The following is a 19478-nucleotide window of genomic DNA, read 5'->3' as shown; positions in this document are numbered from 1 at the left end:
TGCAGAGGAGAAGTTCATTAGAGTCACCAGCCTCAGAAATTGCAGCCCAAATAAATGCTTCACAGAGCTCAAGTAACAGACATCTCAACATCAACTGTTCAGAAGGGATTGTGTGAATCAGACCTTCATGGTCGAATTGCAGCAAAGAAACCACTACTAATAAGAAGTGGACACTTGCTTGGGCCAAGAAACATGAGCAATAGACATTAGACCAGTGGAAATCTGTCCTTTTGGTCTGATGAGTCCAAATTAAAGATTTTTTGGTTCCAACCACCGTGTCTTTGTGAGACGCAGAGTACTGTAAGTGAAGGGATGATCTCTGCATGTGTGGTTCCCACCGTGAAGCATGGAGGAGGAGGTGTGATGGTGCTTTGCTGGTGACACTGTCAGTGATTTAAAGCACACTTAACCAGCATGGCTTCCACAACATTTTGCAGCAACACGCCATATCATCTGGTTTGAGCTTAGTGGGACTATCATTTGTTTTTCAACAGGACAATGACCCAACACACCTCCAGGGTGGGTTAGTGCTATCTGACCAAGAAGGAGAGTGATGGAGTGCTGCATCATTTTTACAACGTAGAAAATCGTAAAATAAAGAAAAACCCTTGAATGAGTAGGTGTGTCCAAACTTTTGACTGGTAATGTGTGTGTGTATATATATATATATATATATATATGCCTGGTGGTATCTAGTGTGTCTGCAGGGATCTCCAAAGTCCTTCACACACATGCATCTAATGAGCTGATGGATTGATCGATTATTTGATTGATTGATTGAATGTTGGTTGATTATTGTCCTTATCTCCTCAGAGATTGTGAGAGCCATGACTTATGTGATCAACCAGGGGATGTCCATGTACTGGGGGACTTCTCGATGGACAGCCATGGAGATCATGGTGAGTTAATCCTATGACCTTTAACCCCTAACCCCTGACCCTTAACCATGTACTGGGGGACGTTTAGATGGATAGCCATGGAGATCATGGTGAGTGTCAAAACATCTCTACAACCCTCACACAACCTTCACTCAACCTGTGGAAAACTCTCATTACAAATCATGCTCATACAGCAAGTCTACATGGAACGTTCCCTGTCACGCTCTGACCTTTAATATCTCTGTTTTCTTTATGTTTTGGTTAGGTCAGGGTGTGATCGAGGGTGGGTATGGTAGTTTTGTATTGTCTAGGGGTTTTGTGTATCTAGGGGTTTTGTAGGTCTCGGTATAGGTATGACTATGGTGGCCTGATATGGTTCCCAATCAGAGGCGGCTGTGTATCGTTGTCTCTGATTGGGGACCATATTTAGGTAGCCATTTCCCTTGGGTATTTGTGGGTTCTTGTTCTACGTTTAGTTGCCTGTTCTGCACGATCCAAATTAGCGTCACGTATCGTTTTGTCATTTTGTTTGTTCAGTATTTCGTTCTTTATTAAAGAAGAATGTACGCATACCATGCTGCACCTTGGTATCCTCCTTACAACAGATGTGACAGTTCCCAGACAGTCTGCACCTTGGTCTCCTCCTTACAAAGGATGTGACAGTTCCCAGACCATCTGCACCTTGGTCTCCTCCTTACAAAGGATGTGACAGTTCCCAGACCGTCTGCACCTTGGTCTCCTCCTTACAACAGATGTGACAGTTCCCAGACAGTCTGCACCTTGGTCTCCTCCTTACAAAGGATGTGACAGTTCCCAGACCGTCTGCACCTTGGTCTCCTCCTTACAAAGGATGTGACAGTTCCCAGACAGTCTGCACCTTGGTCTCCTCCTCACAATGGATGTGACATTTCCCAGACAGTCTGCACCTTGGTCTCTCCTCACAACGGATGTGACAGTTCCCAGACCGTCTGCACCTTGGTCTCCTCCTTACAACGGATGTGACAGTTCCCAGACCGTCTGCACCTTGTTCTCAGACAGTTTTTCATGAACTTTCATTGTGTTGGTGAGCCCTCAAAGGAAGTAATCTGTCTTGTTCTCAAACAGTCTTTTCAAGGGGGTCAAACTTTCATTGTGCAAGGGGGTCAAGCCCTCAAAGGAAGTCAAAATCAGTCTATACCAGGGGGTCAAACATACAGTCTACAGCAAGGGGGTCAAACATACAGTCTACACCAAGGGGTCAAACATACAGTCTACACCAAGGGGGTCAAACATACAGTCTACAGCAAGGGGGTCAAACATACAGTCTACACCAAGGGGGTCAAACATACAGTCTACACCAAGGGGGTCAAACATACAGTCTACACCAAGGGGTCAAACATACAGTCTACACCAAGGGGTCAAACATACAGTCTACACCAAGGGGTCAAACATACAGTCTACACCAAGGGGTCAAACATACAGTCTACACCAAGGGGGTCAAACATACAGTCTACACCAAGGGGGTCAAACATACAGTCTACACCAAGGGGGTCAAACATACAGTCTACACCAAGGGGGTCAAACATACAGTCTACACCAACATGGAGAGAGAGAGAGATCGGGGAGAGATAGAGGCCTGTTTATGTCCTGGCTGATTTGGAGGAGAAAGGGGAGGATCGGGGGAGGTGGTGTGTAACTACATTTTCTGAAGCCTGATAATGACTGATTGCTAAAGCATTCTCAGGATTTCCTATAGTCAACAACCTCCTCCCTTTCCTCTCGTTCTCCCTCAGTCTGTGTTAAGCGCTGCACATGGTGCGGTGTTGATTGTGATTAGGGTGAATTTGAAAAGATTGTTTTGTAGCGTAGCAGCTCAGATGAAAGCACTATAATTTAGATCGTATCTATAATGCAGGGGTACACACAAGGTTTCCGGGCGAGTGACACAGCTGCATGTAGCAGATAAATATGGTTATGCCAATGTTTAAGAAGGTAATGAGGTCTTCGTAAACATACATATGGAAACATAGATATGCGAGGCAGGTGAGTCAATGTGTGGAATATAGACTCCACTAAATGAGCTGCATTCAGGATATCAATGTGTTTAATCTTAAGGTTTGCATATAGCATTGTGAATTCTGATTAGTATCACACTCCCCATCTCTCTCCCACATTCACTCCCTCTCACCTGCCTCTCCATCCTCCCCTCTCTCTCGCTCTCTCTATCCCTCCCCCTCTCTTTCTCTTCCCCCTCCCTCTCTCTCTCTCTCTCGCTCTCTCTATCCCTCCCCCTCTCTCTTTCTCTTCCCCTGCTCCTTCCCCCTCCCCCTCTCTCTTTCTCTTCCCCTGCTCCTTCCCCCTCCCCCTCTCTCTTTCTCTTCCCCTGCTCCCCCTCCCTCTCTATCTCAATCTGATCCCACCCCTCTCTCTCTCCATCTCTCTCTAGGAGGCGTACTCTGTGGCCAGACAGTTCAACCTGATCCCACCCCTCTCTCTCTCCATCTCTCTCTAGGAGGCGCACTCTGTGGCCAGACAGTTTAACCTGATCTCCCCCTCTCACTCTCCATCTCTCTCTAGGAGGCGTACTCTGTGGCCAGACAGTTTAACCTGATCCCCCTCTCTCTCTCCCTCTCTCTCTAGGAGGCGTACTCTGTGGCCAGACAGTTCAACCTGATCCCCCCCTCTCTCTCTCTCTCTCCCTCTCGCTCTAGGAGGCATACTCTGTGGCCAGACAGTTTAACCTGATCCCCCTCTCTCTCTAGGAGGCGTACTCTGTGGCCAGACAGTTTAACCTGATCCTCTCCCTCTCTCTCTAGGAGGCGTACTCTGTGGCCAGACAGTTCAACCTGATCCCCTCCCTCTCTCTCTCCCTCTCTCTCTAGGAGGCGTACTCTGTGGCCAGACAGTTCAACCTGATCCCTCCCTCTCTCTCTCCCTCTCTCTCTAGGAGGCGTACTCTGTGGCCAGACAGTTTAACCTGATCCCCCTCCTCTCTCTCTCTCCCTCTCTCTCTAGGAGGCGTACTCTGTGGCCAGACAGTTTAACCTGATCCCTCCAGTGTGTGAGCAGGCTGAGTACCATCTCTTCCAGAGGGAGAAGGTGGAGGTCCAGCTTCCAGAACTCTACCACAAGATAGGCATGTGTCAATCATCCAGGCTGGCCACGCCCCTTCCCTCATCTGCTGGGCGGTTCACACACATACGCACACGCACAACCAGTGGATAATCAGTGGATACATCCATAATCAACCCTTACGTGATTGTCAATTATTGTGATCAAGTGATATGATAACGTCCTCCTGAGAACACTCCCCTAACATCTGCTTTGGTTCAGACTGGGGATTTCCTGAGTGTCTGTTTGGTGTCTGACTGACTGTGTTAGAGATCTCACAGTTATCTGTCACTCACTCACTCCCTCTCTGTTCCCACATTCCCTCTGGTGTCCATGGTGACAGGTGTCGGGGCGATGACGTGGTCTCCGCTGGCCTGTGGCATCATCACGGGGAAGTACCAGAACGGCATCCCAGAAACCTCCAGGGCATCCATGAAGGTAAACTCTGTATCCACTCAACAAGCTCTCACGGTCTCTAGCACTGGGATTGAACAACCGTCCACTACGCCTTAGCAAACCACAAGCCTACTTGATGGTAATGGCTCAACGTTGCCCTTGGTGGATGTGTTGTTAAGTCATCTCTCAACTTCCTGGGTACCTGGACGTACGTCAAATTTAGCCTTGGATCTTGAGCAACCTGTCGGATCCAGTGTCATCCACTGATCTATCTGCCACTGATCTACAGTATTACAGTATCTGCCACTGATCTACAGTATCTGCCACTGATCTATCTGCCACTGATCTATCTGCCACTGATCTACAGTATCTGTCACTGATCTATCTGCCACTGATCTACAGTATCTGTCACTGATCTATCTGCCACTGATCTACAGTATCTGTCACTGATCTATCTGCCACTGATCTACAGTATCTGTCACTGATCTATCTGCCACTGATCTATCTGCCACTGATCTATCTGCCACTGATCTATCTGCCACTGATCTCTATCTGCCACTGATCTCTATCTGCCACTGATCTATCTGATCTATCACTGATCTATCTGCCTGATCTGTATCTGTCACTGATCTATCTGCCACTGATCTATCTGTCACTGATCTATCTGCCACTGATCTATCTGCCACTGATCTATCTGCTGGAACTGGAAGCCAATATGGTGGAAATCTTCCTCTCTGTTCCTCTTCTCATCTCCCTCTCTCCTTTCTCACATTTTACATCCCCTCTTTCTCTACCTCCCTCATTCTCTGTCCCTCTTCTCTCCCTCCTTCCCTCTCTCTCTCCCTCCCTTTCCTTCCCTCTCTCTCTCCCTCTCTCTTTCTCTCTCTCTAACTCTCCCTCTCCTCTCTTTCCCTCCCTCTCTTTCTCCCTCCCTCCCTCTTTCCCTCTCTCTCTCCCTCTTTCTCTCTCTCTAACTCTCCCTCTCCTCTCTTTCCCTCCCTCTCTCTCTCCCTCCCTCTTTCTCTCTCCCTCCCTTTCCCTCCCTCTCTGTCCCTCCCTCTTTCTCTCTCTCTAACTCTCCCTCTCCTCTCTCTCCCTCTCTCTCTCTCTCCCTCCCTCTTTCTCCTCCCTCCCTTTCCCTCCCTCTCTCTCCCTCCCTCTTTCCTTTCCCTCCCTCTTTCTCTTTCCCTCTCTCTAACTCTCCCTCCCTTTCCTCCCTCTTTCTTCTCTCTAACTCTCCCCTCTCTCTCTCCCTCCCTCTTTCTCTCCCTCTCTAACTCTCCCTCTCCTGTCTTTCCCTCTTCTTCTCTCTCTCTCTCCCTCCCTCTCCTCTCTCTCTAACTCTCCCTCTCCTTCCCTCTTCTTCTCTGTCTCTCCCTCCCTCCCTCTTTCTCTAACTCTCCCTCTCCTCTCTTTCCCTCTTCTTCTCTGTCTCTTTCTCTCTCTGCAGTCGTATCAGTGGTTAAAGGAGAAGATAGTGAGTGAGGATGGGAGGAAACAGCAGGCGAAGCTGAAGGAGCTGGGACACATCGCTGAGAAGCTGGGCTGTACTCTCCCACAGCTGGCCGTGGGTGAGAGAGAGGAGCATGGACGTGCAATCACACACATGCACACTACGTTGTTTCAGTATTAATGATGTTAGAGCGCCACCAAGTGGATGTCAGCAGTACATTCCCATTCTCATGTAAATGTATGTAGTTCTGTACTTGAGCTGTTCTTGTCTATTGATGCTGTGTTGTCATTCTCTATTATGTTTCATGTTTTGTCTGGACCCCAGGAAGAGTAGCTGCTGCTTTTACAACAGTTAATGGGATCCTAATAAAATACCAAATGAGGAATGCCATTATTGTCACACTAGATTAAACAACCCATAAATGCCCCCCCTCCCCGCTCTCTCCATTCTGTACTCTTTCCTTCTCTTCTTCCCTAGCCTGGTGTTTGAGGAACGAAGGGGTGAGCTCAGTCCTCCTGGGATCTTCCAGTCCAGAGCAGCTAACAGAGAACCTGGGTTCCATACAGGTAAACATCACAGGAGGTTGGTGGTAATGACTGGAGTGGAATCTTTGGAATGGTATCAAATATATCAAACACATGGTTTCCATGGTTTCCAGGTGTTTGATGCCATTCCATTTGCTCTGTTCCAGACATTATTATGAACAGGTGTAGTAGACCTTACAGTAAAGGTAAATGCTTACCTTAACCAACAATGCAGTTTTACGAAAAAAAATATATAATTTAAGAGCAGCAGTAAAATAACAATAGCGAGGCAATATACAGGGTGTACCGGTACAGAGTCAATGTGCGGGGGCACAGGTTAGTCGAGGTAATTGAGGTAACATGTACATGTAGGTAGAGTTAAAGTGACTATGCATAGATAATAAACAGAGAGTAGCAGCAGCGTAAAATACCTTAAATCTAACCCTAACCTTAAATCTAACCCTAACCTTAAATCTAACCCTAACCTTAAATCTAACCCTAACCTTAAATCTAACCTTGACCTTAAATCTTACACTGACCTTAAATCTTACACTGACCTTAAATCTTACACTGACCTTAAATCTTACACTGACCTTAAATCTAACCCTGACCTTAAATCTAACCCTGACCTTAAATCTAACCCTGACCTTAAATCTAACCCTGACCTTAAATCTAACACTGACCTAACTCTAAACCTAACCTTAAATCTAACCCTTACCTTAAATCTAACCTTAACCTAACCCTGCCCTTAAATCTAAACCTAACCTTAAATCTAACCCTAACCTTAAATCTAACCTTAACCTAACTCTAACCCTAACCTTAAATCTAACCTTGACCATAAATCTAACCCTGACCTTAAATCTAACCCTGACCTTAAATCTAACCTTGACCTAAAATCTAACCCTGACCTAAATCTAACGCTGAGCTAACTCTAAACCTAACCTTAAATCTAACCCTGACCTTAATTCTAACCCTGACTCCTAAACCTAACCCTGACTCCTAAACCTAACCCTGACTCCTAAACCTAACCCTAATCTTAAAGGGAAACTTCACTGTTTTTCCATTATACGGTTAGGGTATTTTCAGAGAATTCATTTTCACACCGGGAGAATTCAACCAATGACTATATTGGTTGATTGAGCCTGTTGTCTAATCTAAGAATGAACGGAGTCATGTTTTGTAACAATTATCGTGGCCTTTGTGTTTCGCTGACTGCACGAGTTGATATGGCTGTCCTGCTCAATAGAGCCACTGGGCTTGTCTCAATGATGTTTCTGTCTGCCACGACATTGCAGAGTGTCTAGGTTGACTCATTTTCCCTGGCTTTGTAAAGACTACAGCCTGATGGTAGTCATACTTCCTTGTTCCCACCCTCGAAGGCAGGCTTTTCAAAATGCTGGCGGTACTAGTTTACAGGTTCACAGGAGCTCTGTTACCACGCACTGTCTATCCGAGGCTGCTAAATAATTAGCTACCATGGATACTTCTGATTCCTATTTCCAAGAAGATGACAAAACATTCATTGATGTTATTTTAGATAGGAACATTTACAACCCAGAAAATGTGTTTGTACTCTAAGTGTTCCTGGAAAGACATGATGACTGATCATGAGGATGTGTAACCATACAATACATGTCCATCTGTAAACAAAAAAGGGTACAGTAAACTGGTATGTGTTTTGTTAGTCAGTCAATAATAGAGATTGAGATGGGCTGTTAGCAAAGATGTGAAAAGTTTGAGGGTGTGCTTGACTTGTATTCAGTTTAGTCGGGTATTTCTGTATATGAGCACCTACAGTTATACTGTTGAGTAGACAAGCACTGCCAACAATAGAGTGAATAGGCTAGAATAGTATACGAACAGCCTCTCTCTCCTATGCCAAAGACCTGACTGCAAGGGTGTGACAAGGTTGAGGAACACTCGTCTGGTAGACAGTATAATATATGTTTTGGTGATTTTTTTTGTTTTCTCAAGAGGGTATTGTGCTTTTATAAATACCTTTGGATGTCCTGGCGGGTTTCAAAGTCAGAGGATGTTGAGCTTCAGCTTAATACAGGCTGAAAGCTTTCATCCAATGGGTGTACAGGCTGAAAGCTTTCATCCAATGGGTGTACAGGCTGAAAGCTTTCATCCAATGGGTGTACAGGCTGAAAGCTTTCATCCAATGGGTGTACAGGCTGAAAGCTTTCATCCAATGGGTGTACAGGCTGAAAGCTTTCATCCAATGGGTGTACAGGCTGAAAGCTTTCATCCAATGGGTGTACAGGCTCTGTACTACTAAAGCTGGTGTCTAGATCATCGTCATCACCAGAAGCAGCAGGATTGGTCTGTAGGACACACAGTAGGACACACAGTAGTCAGTGATTAGACAACATATTACTGCTTTTCCCCCCATCAATACACACTCAAACAACCTACTATATCCACCCACATGTCAAAAATCATGCATACTAACCTTCACACACAATACCCACCCCCAACAGACACCAGCCAGTCACCCACACCATCCCCTCCTTACTAACACCTCCTTTTCTCCAATTTAGACTTCAAGCATTGAATGAACAATCAACTAAACCTCCTTAATAGAAAACTACAATAGAAATTGTAGCCTACTTGTAAACAACACGGACCATGGTTATGGCTAGCTCCAGTATATATATTTGCTTATCAAATCACATTTTCATTTATCACATACACATGGTTAGCAGATGTTAATGCGAGTGTAGTGAAATGCTTGTGCTTCTAGTTCCGACCGTGCAGTAATATCTAACAAGTAATCTAACAATTTCACAACAACTACCTTATACACACAAGTGTAAAGGAATGAATAAGAGTATGTACATAAAAATGAGTGAGTGATGGCCAAACGGCATAGACAAGATGCAGTAGATGGTGTAGAGTACAGTGTATATATATATGAGATGAGTAATGTAGGATATGTAAACATTACATAAAGTGGCATTGTTTAAAATGGCTAGTGATACATTTTTTTCCATTATTAAAGTGGTGAGAGATGAGTCAGTGTGTTGGCAGCAGCCACTCAATGTTAGTGGTGGCTGTTTAACAGTCTGATGGCCTTGAGATAGAAGCTGTTTTTCAGTCTCTCGGTCCAAGCTTTGATGCACCTGTACTGACCTCGCCTTCTGGATGATAGCGGGGTGAACAGGCAGTGGCTCGGGTGGTTGTTGTCCTTGATGATCTTTTTGGCCTTCCTGTGACATCGGGTGGTGTAGGTGTCCTGGAGGGCAGGTAGTTTTCCCCCGGTGATACGTTGTGCAGACCTCACTACCCTCTGGAGAGCCTTACGGTGATTTACACTAGTTCCTGGTGCTGAGCTTGATGTTGATGGGATCAGACTCTAAGTAGAACACAATCACGTTAGTCTCTGCAGTAGTTGGTTAGCTAGCTAGATAATGGTTAGCTAACCTAACGAAGCTAACCTTAGCTTCCAAAGTTAAAAAACACATTGCCAGATAGCAGCTGCCTAATTACATGTATATGCTTTGGAATGTCTAGCCAGCGTATTGTGAAAGCTAGCTAGCTAGGTTTTGGTTTAAATAAACAAATGTAGTTCGCTAGCAAATTACAGTTGAAGTCGGAAGTTTACATACAGTCATTAAAACTCATTTTTCAACCACTCCACAAACTTATTTTTTAACAAACTATAGTTTTGGGAAGTTGGTTAGGGAATCTACTTTGTGCACGACACAAGTAATTTTTCCAACAATTGTTTACAGACAGATTATTTCACTGATAGTGTATGTAAACTTCTGATCCACTGAACTAAGTTGACTGCCTTTAAACAGCTTGGAAAATTCCAGAAATTTATGTCATGGTTTTTAGAAGCTTCTGAAAGGCTAATTGACATCATTTGAGTCAATTGGAGTTGTACTTCTGGATGTATTTCAGTGCCTCTTTGCTTGACATCATGGGAAAATGTAAAGAAATCAGCCAAGACCTCAGAAAAACTGTAGACCTCCACAAGTCTGGTTCATCCTTGGGAGCAATTTCCAAAAGCCTGAAGGTACCACGATCAACTGTACAAACAATATTACGGAAGTATAAACACCATGGGACCATGCAGCCGTCATACCACTCAGGTAGGAGACGCTTTCTGTCTCCTAGAAATGAACGTACTTTGGTGCGAAAAGTGCAAATCAATCCCAGAACAACAGCAAAGAACCTTGTGAAGATGCTGGAGGAAACAAGTACAAAGGTATCTATATCCACAGTAAAAACGAGTCCTATATCGACATAACCTGAAAGGCCATTCAGCAAGGAAGAAGCCACTGCTCCAAAACCGCCATATAATAGCCAGACTGTGGTTTGCAACTGCACATGGGGACAAAGATTGTACTTTTTGGAGAACTGTCCTCTGGTCTGATGAAACAAAAATAGAACTGTTTGGCCATAATGACAATCGTTATGTTTGGAGGAAAAAGGGGGAGGCTTGCAAGCCGAAGAACACCATCCCAACCGTTAAGCACGGGGGTGGCAGCATCATGTTGTGGGGGTGCTTTGCTGCAGGAGGGACTGGTTAGTTAAAGCTTGGTTTTAAATGGGTCTTCCAAATGGACAATGACCACAAGCATACTTCCAAAGTTGTGGCAAAATGGCTTAAGGACAACAAAGTCAAGGTATTAGAGTGGCTATCACAAAGCCCTGACCTCAATCCTATAGAAGATTTGTGGGCAGAACTGAAAAAGCATGTGCAAGCAAGGAGGCCTACAAACCTGACTCAGTTACACCAGCTCTGTCAGGAGGAATGGGCCAACATTCACCCAACTTATTGTGAGAAGCTTGTGGAAGGCTACCCGAAAGGTTTGACCCAAGTAAAAGATTTTAAAGGCAATGCTACCAAATACTAATTGAGTGTATGTAAACTTCTGACCCACTGAGAATGTGATGAAAGAAATAAAAGCTGAAATAAATCATTCTCTCTACTATTATTCTGACATTTCACATTCTTAAAATAAAGTGGTGATCCTAACTGACCTAAGACAGGGAAATTGTACTTGGATTAAATGTCAGGAATTGGGAAAAACTGAGTTTAAATGTATTTGGCTAAGGTGTATGTAGACTTCTGGCTTCAACTGTAGCTAGTTAGCTGAGGTAACGTTAGCTACGTTATTTTCTGCTGCGTTGATGTTGACTGATCGGATAGCTCCCTCTTTTGAAGTGAAAATCGATAGAGTAGCATCCCTTTTCAACATTCAACAACATGGAAAACCCATCAGTTGAGACTTCAGTTCCGTTTCAAAAGTCCTCGGGCTGAAAGACATTTTGATATTTCTCACACCTCCATGGAGTGGTCCTCCATGTGCTGAAATCACTATGAATTCTGGATATTGTGGTTTACAACCAGGCATGTAGCTGGCTTGTTTCAACCGGTGAGATGCATAAACGCTCCTATAGGAATTTTTATGACACATATGTTATGTTGATAACATTTTATGGATATATATATATGTAGTGAAATCGAGCAGTGGTGAAATGTCCCTTTAACCCTAAACCTAACCCTTAAAAGGTGCAATATGCAGGAATCTCTCTGCCATTTCCTGGTTGCTAAAATGCTAATAGTTTGCCTAATTTCCATGTATGTTTCACTCAGAGTGTATGGAATCATTGTACCATCCAAACTGCTGTGAAATATTGTATTGTATTTCAGCTGTTTTGATGCTGATGTACAAAACCGGAAGTACAAAATCGCGAAAATAAAACTTAAGAACGGGAAGCACAGAAATATCAGACATAGAACAGATCTACAGCTTCTTAGACTTGTTTTCAATGAGAATAAAAGATCTATAACTCATTTTTCTAATTTTAACTAATTCAGGACATGGGAAAAGTCCTGACTTTTCAAACAATGTCTTGTTTTCCTACTTTGTCAGGATATTATGGTCCTGATAATGTTGGGAAACACACGTACACTCACACACGTTCTGCTATTTTCCACAGTTCCTTCCAAAAATGACGTCTCATGTGGTGTCGGACATCGATCACATACTGGAGAACAAGCCGTACAGTAAGAAGGAGTATCGCTCCTAGACACCCAGGAGGAAGCAGAGCCACAACTGTACAACCACTGTGGATCCAGTTCCACCAACCATCTGGGCTCAGCCTCCATGGGGTTTCAGCTCAGTCTAATCCCAGCCTAGTTCAGGCCTGCTCTGCTCAGAGCCCCAGCTTTCTTAGCCCAGTGTAACCAAGCTTAGTTCAGCCTAACCAAGCTCACCCTCTGCCTAGACCAGCTTTCAGCCCAGCTTTCAGCTCAGCTTACTCTTATCAGTAGATTCTCTGACTCCTGAGTTTATTAACCATGTAGATGCATGCTTCCCATCTCTGGTGTGCCTGGACTTTCTCTTCATAAGCACATTATACAAAACAACACAGAAGTGGGTTAATACTTAGAATATACCGTAAGCTTCTTCTACAATTCATTTTGAAAACAAACTCTCTCCAGCCAGTCTACTGTATTTGACACTTGTTTGACCTTTGCAAAGCAGAGCACCCTGGGACATTAAGTTTCAGTGACAGGGGTTTGTTGTCTGCGAGGGGTAGACTGTGCATGTTGTCGCCCCCCTCTGGTCGTATAAGGTACTGCTATGAATATCTTTAATAGATTCTCTGCGAGAGAGATATGGAAAATCTCAATTGCATTTCCTTGGGAGAATCTCAATCGCACACTCCTTGCGTCCTCTCTCCTCACCTCTTTCGCAAAACCCATTGGTGGAGAAGATCAGAGGGGAGGGACCTCTGGGTTTCTCATCCAATTGGTTTTGAGGAGGAGGCGAGGAGAGAGGATGCGAGGAGTCAAGGAAAGGCAACAGAGACTGGTCTCACAGATGGTCTCCTGTGCTGTACTGGGTACTGTCTGTTTGCAGCCATAGAGGACACTCCTGCCTCTGAATTGAACCTGCATCGTTGATTGCTGATGTGAATCAGGGATAGCACAAGCAACTCTGTGACACGACCTCCCACCAGACCAATGTTACCCGCAGGCGTTGCTTGTTTCAGTGATAATGCGAAAGTTAGGTGAAGTATTTAGAGAAATTATAAAGGTATATATTTATTCTATAATAGTATGTGAAAATACATTTCTTCTGCGTGTTTTAAATGTTTTGTCTTTCAAGGGTGTATCTATTAAACTTCATGGGGAAAACCTTGTAACATAAACAGAACCAACCTCAAGCCCCCTTTTCATGCAGATTCAAATAAAGCATTCTCTAAATAATCTGTAAGTATTGTGTAAATAGTGTTCCACTGTTTCTCCTCTGTCAGCAAAACCGTACATTCATGGTCGTTTGGGCCTGATACCAGTCCTCCTCCGCTCCTGGGTTTTACCCATTTAGCTTAGGCTTCTTTTCTTTAAAATAGACACAAGGTGGATTTACCATTTTATAAATAACTCATTATGGGAGGAATGAACAATGACTTGCTTCGATGGCTTGCTTGGCAGCTGGTTAAGTCCTACCACAGGAAGTGGTTAAGCCCTACCACAGGAAGTGGTTAAGTCCTACCACAGGAGCTGGTTAAGTCCTACCACAGGAGCTGGTTAAGTCCTACCACAGGAGCTGGTTAAGTCCTACCACAGGAGCTGGTTAAGTCCTACCACAGGAGCTGGTTAAGTCCTACCACAGGAAGTGGTTAAGTCCTACCACAGGAAGTGGTTAAGCCCTACCACAGGAAGTGGTTAAGTCCTACCACAGGAAGTGGTTAAGCCCTACCACAGGAAGTGGTTAAGTCCTACCACAGGAGCTGGTTAAGTCCTACCACAGGAGCTGGTTAAGTCCTACCACAGGAGCTGGTTAAGTCCTACCACAGGAAGTGGTTAAGTCCTACCACAGGAGCTGGCTGGCACCTCGCTAGGGCAGCAAGTAGCCTAGTGGATAGAGTATCAGGCCAGTAACTGAAAGGATGCTGGTTCAAATCCCCAAGCCGTCAAGGTGCAACATCTGTTGATGTGCTCTTGAGCAAGGCACTTAACCTTAATTTGGGGGGGCAGGCTCATAGTAATGGCTGGAATGGTATTGAACTCCATGTGTTTGATTTCACTCTATTCCAGACATTATTATAAGCCTTCCTCCCCCAGCAGCCTCCTGTCACACTACCCTGCAGATTTTGTTTAACCTGTTCATCAATATTTAGTGTTAAGTTCATGATAACATCCAGCCGTCTCGCTTACAGATGGTTTGCTTACACTTACTGGTAACCGCTGCATGTTGGAGCAATCTGAATTTACCTTCACATCTTTAGACTGCTCTTCCCCAATAGGGATTGAATCCAGCACTAACAGAGATCAATAGTTAATGATAGACGTTAGCTATATTTCAATCTGATGACTCTTCTATACCTACAGTTGGAAGGTGGCCAGTGATCAGATTGGGACCAGCCTTTTCAGTGTGCAGTGATCCACCCTGCAGAGTGCCTTGACATGAGCCCTGCTAACAGAACACAGGTGCCCAGTCCCAAATTAACCCCGTCACCCTCATCCATTTAATGAAAGTATTGAATAGGTATAGACAACATTATAATAGCTCAGATCTACTCAAGTGCACAGAGTAAAAGCTAAGAGTGGGTTTGAGATTTGGGTTTCCTGAGTTGTCTGTGTGTGGCAATGGGTCTGGTCCCATTCCCTTGACCCGATCACCTAGCTCTGAAAGGTCGGTGTGATCTCTGAACATAAAAGGGCTAGGGCAAGAAGCTAGTGGATCAAATGGAACTAGGCCACCAGGAATGTCACATGAACTGCCCCAGTTCTACTGACAAGATACACTGTGTTCTACAGTATTTAAATTACCAGGCCGTTAAGTGTTTTCTACAGTACGTAATGTTATCAGGAGAGAATTTACCAACTATATTACTGACAAACATCAGTGTCTCTCTACCCAGATTCATGTTATTTCCTATCCTGTCATGAGAACAGTGACCTCTGTACATACCCTATATCAATTAGTATGACACTTCCATTAATAAATGTATAATACCAATGATGAATTCTATGGATGTTTCTCATTCTTGGAAATGGAAATAAATTGTCTGAATATTTGCTGCTTGACAATTAATCACAAACAAAATGGTTGTTGATCTGACCACTCAGGATAGACCTAGAGTGACCTGCAGACCCTGATCATGAAAACTCACAGCTGAAATTGTGATTATTATTTTATTCTCCTCCCATTCATAAAAAAAACTCCCCTAGCTTCACCCCAGCCACCCCTCTTCTCAGTCGGTCATTTCTTTCCTCGTTTACTTGGATCCAGTGGAGAGCAGGGCGATGAGGCCAGATGAGGCACTGATGGACAGGATGTAGTTACTGTGAGACCAATGGGTTAAGGACAAATCACATCTGAGGTGGATACACTGGGAAGAAAAGGCAGGCAAGTAGGGAGAGGGAATAACCGGTCAGGCTTAGCTACATACATGGGTGAGTATTAACAATCTCCTACAAGCACACACACAGATTTCAGCATTAAGCATCTCCTCCACTCAACCCCACTTCTCAGACATTATTCAGCCAGAGGTAAACGGCAATCCAGAAACGTAAACAGAATGCAGCCGTGACAACCTGGAGATTCAATACAGGATCTGTATTTGAACCGGTGATTGACTAGGCCACAGACTACAGCCAATGAATAATCAAAGAAGTTTCTCCTCCGAGTACTATAGCACAACAGGACAATGGACAAAAAAAAAGGTAAAGGTAATGAAAATGCCAGGATGTAAGTCTAGTCTCTACTAATAATGATTGTTAAGGATTATCCTTCTATTTTCAGCTTTAGTAAAAGCAGACATAGTTCCAGTAGGAACTTCACCTTTCTAGTGAAATTGATGAAGATGTTGAATGTGTTTAAAAAGGGATACACGGTGGGGTTGAAGTTCTTCAGCAGGAAGAAGGAGGCGATGATGACGAGGACCAGGAACAGAGTGTTGTTATAGAAGATAGAGAAGGTGGTGGCCTCATAGTCAGCTACCTCATTCTTCTTCCACAGGATCCTAAAATGGGGAAGAAAAGGGTTCATCAACCTTTTATGCATGTATCTGAGAATAGGGTTTCATGGGTAAAGGCTGCTGTTCGGTAGCCTGGCCCCAGATCAGTTTGTGCTTTGAGAATAGGGTTTCATGGGTAAAGGCTGCTGTTCGGTAGCCTGGCCCCAGATCAGTTTGTGCTTTGAGAATAGGGTTCCATGGGTAAAGGCTGCTGTTTGGTAGCCTGGCCCCAGATCAGTTTGTGCTTTGAGAATAGGGTTTCATGGGTAAAGGCTGCTGTTTGGTAGCCTGGCCCCAGATCAGTTTGTGCTTTGAGAATAGGGTTCCATGGGTAAAGGCTGCTGTTTGGTAGCCTGGCCCCAGATCAGTTTGTGCTTTGAGAATAGGGTTCCATGGGTAAAGGCTGCTGTTTGGTAGCCTGGCCCCAGATCAGTTTGTGCTTTGAGAATAGGGTTCCATGGGTAAAGGCTGCTGTTTGGTAGCCTGGCCCCAGATCAGTTTGTGCTTTGAGAATAGGGTTTCATGGGTAAAGGCTGCTGTTTGGTAGCCTGGCCCCAGATCAGTTTGTGCTTTGAGAATAGGGTTCCAGGCTGCTGTTTGGTAGCCTGGCCCCAGATCAGTTTGTGCTTTGAGAATAGGGTTTCATGGATAAAGGCTGCTGTTTGGCCTGGCCCCAGATCAGTTTGTGCTTTGAGAATAGGGTTTCATGGGTAAAGGCTGCTGTTTGGTAGCCTGGCCCCAGATCAGTTTGTGCTTTGAGAATAGGGTTCCATGGGTAAAGGCTGCTGTTTGGTAGCCTGGCCCCAGATCAGTTTGTGCTTTGAGAATAGGGTTTCATGGGTAAAGGCTGCTGTTTGGTAGCCTGGCCCCAGATCAGTTTGTGCTTTGAGAATAGGGTTTCATGGGTAAAGGCTGCTGTTTGGTAGCCTGGCCCCAGATCAGTTTGTGCTTTGAGAATAGGGTTCCATGGGTAAAGGCTGCTGTTTGGTAGCCTGGCCCCAGATCAGTTTGTGCTTTGAGAATAGGGTTTCATGGGTAAAGGCTGCTGTTTGGTAGCCTGGCCCCAGATCAGTTTGTGCTTTGAGAATAGGGTTTCATGGGTAAAGGCTGTTTCATGGGTAAAGGCTGCTGTTTGGTAGCCTGGCCCCAGATCAGTTTGTGCTTTGAGAATAGGGTTCCATGGTTAAGGCCGCTGTTCGGTATTATCATTTTTACTGGGAATCAGACACACAACCCTGGCATTGCAAATGCCATGCTCTACCAACAACCACACAAGATCATGGAAATTCTTTAAGGAGTTGGCAAGAGAGCAGAAACAGACTGGCACCCAGGCTATAATAAAGAGAGACTAGAAACAGACTGGCACCCAGGCTAGCTGGAGCTCATCGGGTACCTTATCACACAGTAACCCGCTCAGAGGAGTAATTGACATGTCCGATCACAGACTGGCTGGCTCACTGACCTCTCATCCTTCTCTTTACGAGACATCTTGCGATTGTCAGCCTCAGACAGTTTCCTGGTCACCTCCTTGGAGACGGCATCCTCTCGCTTCTGGGCAACTCTGTGGTCGAGAGAGAAGACGCATTTAAAAGTTAGAATACAGACTTACTACAGATTGATGCCAACACAACTCAACACACCTCCAAACAATGCAGAAAGCGGAGGCAATCGTTTTAAGTGAGTGTTCATGTTTGTATGATGAACGTACTTGTGTTTGAGGACAAACTTGACATTCTTATAGGCGAAGGCCACCAGGTAGGTGCTGACCAGTGTCATGACTCCATACAGGACCGCTGACTGGACCAGGTCCATGTGCCAGATTCTCCAGAACAGCCCTGATCCACAACAAGGGGAGACCACAAACAGATCACAAACCATTCTTTATATGTTGCAGTTCACAACAGTTCACGCGAACAATAACTACTCTGTTCATCATAGTATTACATACAAGTGCTAACGTTATTAACTACCTACAATGACGTGACTGTTAGCTAATCAAGGCTGGGATAACTTAGCTAGTTAGCTAACGTTAACAAGTTAGAACACTATCAATCTCAGCTAGCTAAATAGTTCAAAGTTAACTTCACATGTCATATACTAGCTAGGTAGGTAGCTAACTGGGCAATATATTAACCAGCTGTGGCATAGCAGGATAGCTAGCTAACTTAGCCATCTACACGTCACGTATGTTAGGTAGAAAGCTAGCTACCGGTAGTAGCATTTCCATTCAATGCATCTATGCTACAATTAGCTGGTCTTGCTACTTACAAATTGGAATTGCGGACACGATTAGCGCATTTCCGTAGAAAAGCGCGGTGGACTTTGCAGACAGGTTTCGGCTGAAGTCCTGCAGGAGTAGGTCTTCCTCGGATTGCTGTTTGCTGCTACCTTTGGGTGCCATGCTTCGTAAGTGTCCGAGCCGTCTCTTGCTCTACAGTGAAAGAAGACTGACACGTATATGCGCTGATGAAGAGGGTTGAGAAACGCCACGACGCGTCAGCACGAACACGGAAATAGCTGTATTTAGAACGCGGTTTTCTACCTTCCGTGGTGATCCGCTTTGGCCGTCGTAAATGAGAATGTTTAACATTGCCACCTACTGTTCTGGATGTTGAAAAATAAAAATCTATGGTCAAATAGTGGAATAAATACCCTACTTACACTGAGTGGCCAAAACATTAATTAAGAAAACCTTCCTAATATTGAGTTGCACCCAACCTTTAGCCCTCAGAACAGCCTCAATTCGTCAGGGTATAGACTCTACAAAGTGTTGTAAGCATCCCACAGGGATGCTGGCCAATGTTGACTCCAAAGCTTCCCATAGTTGACTGGATGTCGTTTGGGTGGTGGACCATTCTTTATACACATGGAAAATTGTTGAGCATGAAAAACCCAGAAGCGTTTCAGTTCTTGACACAAACCGTTGCGCCTGGCACCTACTACCCTACCCCGTTCAAAGGCACTTGAATCTTTTGTCTTGCCCATTCACCTTCGGAATTGCACACATACACAATCCATGTCTCAAGGCTTAAAAAATCCTTCTTTAACCTGTCTCCTCCCCTTCATCTGCACTGATTGAAGTGGATTTAACAATTAACATCAATAAGGGATCACAGCTTTCACCTGGATTCACCTGGTCAGTCTATG

The 19478-nt window shown here is 44.6% G+C and overlaps 2 protein-coding genes across 3 annotated transcripts in view; one reads left to right on the top strand and one right to left on the bottom strand.

The window, feature by feature from the left end:
* Positions 1-15343, top strand: part of LOC112240464 (voltage-gated potassium channel subunit beta-1) — a 211395-nt gene extending 196052 nt beyond the window's left edge. For both annotated transcript variants that reach the window (XM_042296441.1, XM_042296442.1), the window contains exons 9-14: positions 814-899; positions 3873-3993; positions 4312-4406; positions 5815-5935; positions 6295-6383; positions 12300-15343. In XM_042296441.1, coding sequence (XP_042152375.1) covers positions 814-899; positions 3873-3993; positions 4312-4406; positions 5815-5935; positions 6295-6383; positions 12300-12389 — 602 coding nt within the window. In that variant the 3' untranslated portion in view covers positions 12390-15343. The remainder of the gene's footprint in view (positions 1-813; positions 900-3872; positions 3994-4311; positions 4407-5814; positions 5936-6294; positions 6384-12299) is intronic.
* Positions 15344-15488: 145 nt separating this feature from the next.
* LOC112240465 (translocon-associated protein subunit gamma) lies at positions 15489-18827 on the bottom strand. Its single transcript, XM_024408752.2, has 5 exons — positions 18600-18827; positions 18040-18166; positions 17794-17892; positions 16206-16337; positions 15489-15657 (listed from the first exon to the last, which is right to left on the bottom strand). Exons 1-5 carry the CDS (start codon positions 18730-18732, stop codon positions 15591-15593), a joined length of 558 nt encoding a protein of 185 aa, XP_024264520.1. The 5' UTR covers positions 18733-18827; the 3' UTR covers positions 15489-15590.
* Positions 18828-19478: the final 651 nt, after the last annotated feature.

Source organism: Oncorhynchus tshawytscha, linkage group LG13, assembly GCF_018296145.1.
Source record: "Oncorhynchus tshawytscha isolate Ot180627B linkage group LG13, Otsh_v2.0, whole genome shotgun sequence".
Classification (NCBI taxonomy): Eukaryota; Metazoa; Chordata; class Actinopteri; order Salmoniformes; family Salmonidae; genus Oncorhynchus; species Oncorhynchus tshawytscha.
Note: the sequence above shows the minus strand (reverse complement) of the source record. Positions and strands in the feature narration are given on the sequence as shown.